We start from the raw sequence: 8,575 nt of genomic DNA, 5'->3' as shown, positions 1-8,575 counted from the left end.
CCCCTGGTGAGTCGAGTTGAGGTGTTGTCTCTGGAGTCGGTTGAGACCTCTCTGAAAATCAGCAGGGCTACCACAATGGTTCTCTTTATCTTGATCTTCTGCCATGTTTACCACTCCACCACATCTCATATTTTGATACCATAAAAGAATTTGCAAATAAACTGCCCCCTTGCCTTCTCTACCCTTTGAATGAATGTTAACTTCTTCCTTCTGCTGGGAATTATTGTTTTGCAGGCCAACAATCCCTCAGCCACTCCATTAGTTAATGACAGACAGTCTGTCTGGGATGGCCACTTGGGTATGTAGCTTATAGAAGACATGTGGAATGAAGGTAGGGAGGTGGAGTGGATAGAGATTTTCATTCCCAGGCAGGCTTTGAGATCTGCAGTGCCTTCAATTTATGCTATTTGTTGTCTTCTTTTTGTACAACTTCAAGTCTCTAAGAAACAATTCTTCCTTTCAAGTTTTTCTTTTTAAATTGAAAATAGAGTCTTCTCTCATACAATACATCTTGACCACAGCTTCCCCTTCCTCAATTTTTCTCTTTCCAAGTATGCTGGCTAGTTTTATATCAACTTAATTTAAGCTAAGATCATTGAAGAGGAGGGAGCCTCAATTGAGGAAATGCTTCTATAAGATTTGTCTGTGAGGCATTTTTTTTTTTAGTGATTGATGGGAGAGGGCTCTGCCCATTGTGGGTGGTGCCATCCCTGAGCTGGTGGTCTTGGGTACTATAAGAAAGCAGGCTGAGCAAGCTAGGGAGAGCAAGCCAGAAAGCAGCACTCCTCCATGGCCTCTGCACCAGCTTCTGCCTCTAGGTTCATGCCCTGACTTCCTTCAGTGATAGACAACTATGTGGTAACCCTTCCCTCCCCAGCTTTCTTTTTCTTCATTTTTCATCACAGCAATAGTAACTGTAATTAGGACACCAAGAATGAGAATTTTCCCCAACTGGTAATACATCAAACCATAAATCCTGCAGGTTCAGGCAATCTAAGCAGGAGGAACATTGATTTCCCTAAGCTCAACTGAGATAATATAGTCATGAAAGAGAATAAACATATTGGCAATAAATAGTTCAGTAACTCTTCTTATGATCTTAGACAGTTACTCTCCCAACACAGAACACTGTAAAACACACAAGTCTCTGAAGGGTTTTATGGGAATAGTTGTACTACTTATGGTAAGTTAGAAACCAAACATGAAAATAGATAAATAAAATTGAAAGCTTATTTTCTGAAAAGACTGATGAAATTGGAAACCTTCCCAAGATTGATCAAGAACAAAAAGAAGCACCAATGAGATGGCTGATTGAATAAAAGCACTTGCCACCAAACCTGATGACCTGGGTTGACCCCATGGTCTACTTTGTAGAAGGAAAGAACTGATTATTGCAAGTTTTATAAGTTGTTTTTTGACTTCCATACATGTGCCCCTCCCCCACCTTAAAATGTGTGCTCTCACATATGCTCACATACAGAAGGAGAAAAGGTAGCAACCGTGAGGGATAGCATGACTAGAAGTGAGGATATAGTCATAAATCTTACAGATGCTAAACTTATCCTAAGGTAATCTGAGCAAACTTACCCCAATAAAGTTACAATTTTAGAATGAATGAAATGGCCCCACAAAACAATGATAAAATTCCTCCCTCAACATTTTAAATAACCAAAGCATAAGATGAAAGAATGCTGTCTTTATTTTCAAAATAATCAAGAATTTAAAACTTGTTACAAAATAACAAGCACAAGTCATACAGCTATTCCCTTAAAACCTTTCGGAGAAAGCACAGGGGTGAGCATGACCTGAGATGGGGTGGTGGTGCTGTACCGTCTAAATCTCAGGGACAATCACTGAGATGGAAGAGACGCCAGACTTGTCTATATTGTAATCGGATCACGCTTGCTTTTGCCATACCACTGTCCTGTGTAATTGCATTAAAACTATTGTACATCGAAGAATGGGGAGAAGCAGATTGCAGAATTGAAGAAAACATTCACAAATCATATATGAAAGGAACATCTAGTGTCCAGAATATATCAAAACAAGTGGCCCAACTATGGACAAAGACCTTTTTACAAAAGAAAAGATACCCACTTGGGCAATAAGCACCCAAGGAGAGGCTAATGTCACTAAACGTAAGGAAAAGGCGAATCAAAACCAAAATGAGATGCAACCCCTGATAAGATGGCCACAATGAATGGAAAGGAAAAAAACAAGTATGGGGTGGGGATATGAAGAAACGAGTCCTCATACATTGCTGCATAAAATACCCATTCATCCCAGCCCCTAATGTTTATTTTCTGTACAGTTGACCCAGCTGGAGCACTAGGCTGCCCTCTGAGGAGCCAGCTTATGACACTCTTTCCCTTCTTATCCATCCCACTCTCCCAACACATTTTCAAGGTTAGTGAATGACACATTCCACCATAACAGATTCCCAACATCAATGAGTCATTCCATGCTTCCCTTTACCACAAACCTTCAGGTTTCCTTTTTTACTTTTTTCTTTTCTCTTGCTTTTGATTCTGACCTTTTTTTTTGTTTTTTTAATTTTTTGTTGTTTTTTATTAGATATTTTCCTTATTTACATTTCAAATGTTATCCCCTTTCCTGGTTTCCCTCCTCCCACTGCTCACCAACCCACCCACTCCCACTTCCTGGCCCTAGTGTTTCCCTACACTGGGGTATAGAGCCTTCATAGGACCAAGGGCCTCTCCTTCCATTGATGGCTGACAAGGCCATCCTCTGCTACATATGCAGCTGACCATTTCTCCTACATTGTTTCTCTCACCCAAATCTCTTCTGCCCACTTTAATGTACTTATTAAAAAGTATACTTGAGTTCCTCCTGTACCACGTACTCTATTAGACACTGGGGGTGGGTTTTGTCTGTTTCTTGAGATATGTTGTGGGTGCATGAGGGTATGCAATTATAGAGGACAATGGTGTAACAAAAGTGAGTGTAATGCACTTACAATACACGCCCTTCCCCTGGAGGTTCTGTCCTCTATGGCATAGAGCTCTGGTCCATAAAAGCAGTGTAACAGGGGCTAGGGAGATGGCTCAATGAATAGTACAGTTGCCATGCAAATGTGAGGCCCAGAGTATGGATCCCTACAATATATGTAAATGTCCAGCAGACGTGGTGGCCTGCCTCTAATCTCAGCACTGGTGAGATAGAGGAAGAGGACCTCCAGGGCAAGCTGGCTACAGAGACTAGCCAAACTGCTGAGCTATGTGCTCAAAGTGAAACCTTGCCTCATTATATAATCTGTGAAGTGACCCTGGAAGATACCCAATGGCAACCTTGGCCTCCACTTGCACATTAACATGTAAATATGTATTTGTATATGCATATACAAATACAAAAGGCAGATATATGACATAGGCAAAAGTCAGTTTTTAAAATGAATAATAAAAAACCCATAACTTGGGTTTGTTGTGAAAATATAAAACCCACAGAAAACTGTTTATTAGTTGATCTTTTTTTTTCTGTATGGTCACATGACTTTAAACTTTGCCCTCATCTCCCTATGGTGTGCACCAAACCGAGGGCCACATGCATACCAGAAACTCATGCTGCCACTGAGTTACAGCCACAACCTTCCTTTCATTTTGTGACAATCTTGCTAACTTTCTCAGATGACCTTGAACTCGAGACCCCCAACTTACAATCCTCCGTTAGTGTTCTAAGCAGTCACAGGCTTGCTTTATGAAATGCTTTATGTATTAAGACTGTGCCTTTGGCTTTCTGGAATGGGACAGCAAAGGGATGGTCATTCAGTCAAATGTTCCTTGGTCAACACCAAGTTTGGTGAACTCCCCAAGGAGGCCATAGTGTGGTTCTACATGAATGTCCACAAGATAGAGGACAGAGATGTTGTGGTAAGTGTATCAAAAGCTTTCTTCAGTCTAATGCACAGCACAGATGGGCTGGAAATGTATTGCAGTGAGCAGAAAGACTTAGAAACACATCTTTCTAGACTTGATGATATAAGAAATAGTGTTAGGTTGTAGATGGCTCAGTGGAGTGAAAGTGCTTGTAGCTCAAGCCTGACAAACTGACTTAGGTCCCTGGAGCACTCGGTGGAAGGAAAGAACTGACTCTTGAAAGTTATCCTCTGACCTCTACTTGAGCACTAGTGTGTGTGCAAGGACACACACACATTAAAGTTTTAAATTAAAAAATGGAATGGGGCTGAATAGATGGCCCAGCGGTTAAGAGGACTGACTGATGATCTTCCAGAAGCCTCAGGTTCAATTCCTAGCATCTACATGGTGGTTCACAACTGTCCGAAGCTCAGCTTCAGGGGATCTGACACCCTCACACAGACAGACATACCTGCAGGCAAAACACCAGTGCACATGAAACAAGAATAAATTAAACTTTAAAAAGAAAAAGGGAAAAAAAAAGAGAAGAAAAATAGTATTCCCTTTTGAGAGGTAAGGCTTACACCTTATCTTGGTGTAGTAGTGTACACCTTTAACCATCACGCTTGAGGAGCAAAGAAAACAGATCTTTCTGAGTTTGAGGCCAGCCTGGATTTAGACAGTGAGTTCTAGGTCAACCAAGATTACTCCATCAGGCCCTGTCTCCAAGGTAAAGAAAATAAAGACATGATAAGGAAAAAAAAAAAAAAAAAAAGACAGTGCCTTTGAAAGATGAGCAGGTTTCACCATACCATCCTCACTCTGTGCATCTGATTTCCTAGACACTTAGAGATCCCCAAAATACTTACGTTCTTTGCTACAATTCAGGTATTTGAGAGCATTCTTTTGCTGGATGCATAGCATTTTCTTCCGGTAAATAAGAGTATACTCACTGATGCACTTCCCAAGGTTGTACGTGGGAAAGAGCAGCAGCGTATTGAGCAGAAAGGTTTGGGTGGAGTTAGATATGGTTGATATACCTAAAAGGGTGATAAGAACAGGTTCTGTAAAAGGAAATGAAGATCTCCAGGTCACAAGTCCCCTAGTAATGATCCAACCAAGGCCAGGGAATTGAAACCCAGATGATTATGTCTGAACAACAGTTCATTACTTGCCAATAGGTTTTGGCATAGCCAAAAGCTGGAGTTTGAGCCTTAAAAGGCTTTTTGGTGAAGTAGAACTGTGGCCTTTACTTTTTGTGTGAAAAGAATTTAAACTATGCACTTGGTTAGAGTGCGTTTCACATTTTCTACCTTTTCTGAAATCTTGTTTAGTACATTGTAACTTGTACAAGTTTTCATGTTTGTTGGCCCAAGATTGTCATGTGTATGAGGACATTTTCTCTTTTTTTCCTTTTCTCTCCTTTTTCCTTTCCTTTTCATTTCCTTTCCTTTTCTTTTTTCTTTTCCTTTCCCTTTGTTTTTTCCTTTCCTTTCCTTTCCTTTCCTTCCTTTCCTTTCCTTTTTCCTTTTCTCTTTTCTTTTTTCCTTTCCTCTTTCCTTTCTTCCTTTTTCCTCTTTTCCTTCCCCTTCCCCTTTTTCCTTTCCCTTTCCCCCTCCCTTTCCCCTCCCCTTTTTGCTTTCCCTTCCCTTCCCCTCCCTCTTCCTTGTCTTGTCTTTCCATTCTTTTCCTTCATTCCTTTTCTTTCTGTCTTTCATTTCTCCCTTCCTTTTAGAATATTTTTAAGGGTACAGCAACTGTGTATACACCTGTTTGTTGTTTCCTAAGATGCTTGTCATTTTATTAATTTCTCAAGTTCTTGCAACAGCTGATGGCCATGTGTGTGTGCATGTCCGTGTGTGTGTGTGTGTGTGTGTGTGTGTGTGTGTGTGGTGTCTGTGCTATTCAGGTTTTATTCTTATTTGTCCATAATTCTTCTTTATTTGAATTTTATTCCCATTAAAGTTGTATGGCTGTTAAAATTTACCTTTTGCAACGTTAATAATTAGAGATATACAGTTTTTCCAAATAGGCAGTTGTCTGCTTCCTCAGCTCACTAAGTAGTTCCTACTTCCTGTTACTGTCCTTGGCCCATGTATCAGTTCCAGGTACGAGTTCCTTTTCCCATTACTGTTTACTGCTGATTTGTAGTGCAATAGCGTAGTGATAAAGGCATTTCCCTTGTTCACGAGCTCAGACAGTGCACCATCTGCTCGGCTTTTCAGATACTATGAAGCAATGTGCTTGGTTGAGATTGTATAGACACATGTACCCACTAACTCACACACCCAGTAGGTACTAGCTGTCATCTCCCCACTGTCTTGCCTATCAGTTCTAAGAAAGGTGTATATGATAATTGTATTTCTGCAGTTAATTGGAGTAGTTCTGGTAATTCTGACTATGTAGACTTCCTGATTAGGGATTGTCAAGTAAATAAAATTTTAGAATTCTTAGAACTTTATGCTAAAATGAGTCTATTACTACATTGTTATCCTATGTCTCTGATCATTTTAACATGAAAAATACATTTGATCATATCAATATATGCTTCAAGTTTTAGTTTTCTGTATACACACATTTTTTTGTGACTATACTTTGTATATCTTAGCTCCTTAAACTGTGTTTTCTGTAAAGAGCACGAAAGTTGGAGCTGGGCTCAGAGAGTACATTATGACCACCATGATATTATTATCATGTTTCGTCATTTTGCTTTATTACTGGTGTCCAATGTTCATAATGACTTTCACATTATTTTTTTTGTTTACTGTTTTGCACTTCAATCTCTCACCTCCCCACCCTCCTTCTGTACTGGACAGATTGTGTTTTGCAAGTTACAGTTTAAAGAGATATTCTATCAGTGACCCTGGACATCTGGACACATGGCTTTCTGGTTCACTCTTGGGCTCTGCTATAGCTGTGGCTGTGGCTGCTTTGTGGTTACAGCTGTAGCTGCAGTATCTTTTTAGCTTCAAGGTCCTGCAGTCTTACCTGCTGGAACCAGGTAAGGGAAGTTTCTGAAACTAAAGATTTCTGTCTCTGAACAAGTCTGGAAATTCTAAAATTTTCAAACACTAATTTGTCTTCTATGATTTCTTTCTAAACTTTATTTAGCCACATATTAGAAACTCTATCCTCCAATGATTTAAAAATCCCATGTTTTTGTTGTTTCTATGTCATGGGCTATCTTAGGTATATTTCTTTTGTGTTAGTCTTTAATCTACTACTTCTCACTTTAACTATGGATGATATTTTAAAACTTTAATCTACAGAAGTTGTTTTAGCTTTAATTAAAAATTTATTTTATGTGGAATTTAACTATGAGATTATCTGGAAGCCAGGGAATTTGTATTTGTATATGTTTTTTACTATTCAGTTGGGACCACAGTCAACTATCAATGTTTTGAGTTTTTTCCTCACATGGTCACTATACTTTTAGAACAAAATGTATGTGAGTACTTACAAATTCTTAAGGGAAATATTTATTTTGTAATCTATCTACGTCAAATAACCCTAAGGATTCTGAAAGCAGGTGTAAAAGGTCCATGTCATTATCAGCCATGTGAGGTTTGAGAAAAATGCTTGAGTATGCAGCAAAGAAAAAGCAACACAGCAATTTCAACAAATGATGCTAAGGAAAATGGATGCCTACATGTAAAGAAATAAAAATAGATCTGCATCTCTCACCCTGTACCAAAAATCAATTCCCAAGGATCAAAGATCTCAATGTAATACCCAGAACTTTGAAATTACTCCAGAACCATTGAGTCTAAGCTATAGGAAGTGGGAGAGAGGTCCTGCCAAGGACCTGAAGCTCAGGTTGGATCTCAGCTTTCTAATACAAGGGCTCTGAATGGAGCATGCTGACTAGATGGTAGTAGAAGCCCAAGGTTATTGAGATATTTCTGATGCAGATGTTTGCATCTAAAACCCTAGGGTTTAACTGTCCACTACTGTCCATCTTTTTGGCCCATTGCTGCTGCTGATTTATTTCTTGCCTTCTGTGGGGAAGGGGACATTTTGTAAAGTTCTCACACTTACTGGCTTCTATTATGGTATCTGTCAAGAGACCAAAAGTGCCAGAGAGATAGTAGAACACCAGAAGTGTGATGTAGGCAGAGGTGCTTTTAGAAAACAGGAAGCTCATCAGGTACGTGAGGGGGATGGCAGACCATCCAAACAGGGTGAGGATCAGCATCGTTTCCAGAATGTGGTAATCGGTGACATAGATGTCCAATTTGTAGTATTTGAACATAACCTGAAACAGAGGGTACAGAGACAAAGGTGAAGCTACAGTCTGTCTGTCTGTCTGTCTGTCTGTCTGTCTGTCTGTCTCTGTTGTCTGTCCCTGTCTCTCTGTGTCTCTCCCTCTCTCACATATACATATACATACACATCACAAACACATCACATACACACATACACACACACATGCCCTAAGCTAAAATACTCAAAAAAAAGGAAATACCAAGACTTTCATTTTCTTTAGAAGTTTCTCCATTAATTAATGCAGTCTGCCTCCTTAAAATAGAATCTACAACTTAACATGAATTCAAGTCAGGTTCACTAGAGGACATTCCAGCAAGCAGAATCATGACCATGGTCTTTTCTTATTTTGTTTTTCTCCTTAGAAAAGTTTTTCTAGCTGGGCGGTGGTGGCGCACGCCTTTAGTCCCAGCACTTGGGAGGCAGAGGCAGGCGGATCT

At 39.7% G+C, this 8,575-nt stretch overlaps 1 protein-coding gene across 3 annotated transcripts in view; it reads right to left on the bottom strand.

Annotated features, from left to right (window-relative positions):
- The window catches only part of LOC116102883 (ATP-binding cassette sub-family A member 3-like), a 109,516-nt gene that overhangs the window by 27,086 nt on the left and 73,855 nt on the right, over positions 1–8,575 (bottom strand). For all 3 annotated transcript variants that reach the window (XM_031388121.1, XM_031388122.1, XM_031388125.1), the window contains 2 exons: positions 7,911–8,127; positions 4,742–4,912 (listed from right to left, as the gene is read on the bottom strand). In XM_031388121.1, the coding sequence (XP_031243981.1) occupies positions 4,742–4,912; positions 7,911–8,127 (388 nt within the window). The remainder of the gene's footprint in view (positions 1–4,741; positions 4,913–7,910; positions 8,128–8,575) is intronic.

Source organism: Mastomys coucha, unplaced genomic scaffold (genome assembly GCF_008632895.1).
Source record: "Mastomys coucha isolate ucsf_1 unplaced genomic scaffold, UCSF_Mcou_1 pScaffold21, whole genome shotgun sequence".
NCBI classification, from domain to species: domain Eukaryota; kingdom Metazoa; phylum Chordata; class Mammalia; order Rodentia; family Muridae; genus Mastomys; species Mastomys coucha.
The sequence above is the reverse complement of the archived record's forward strand: the minus strand, read 5'-3'. Positions and strand labels throughout refer to the sequence as shown.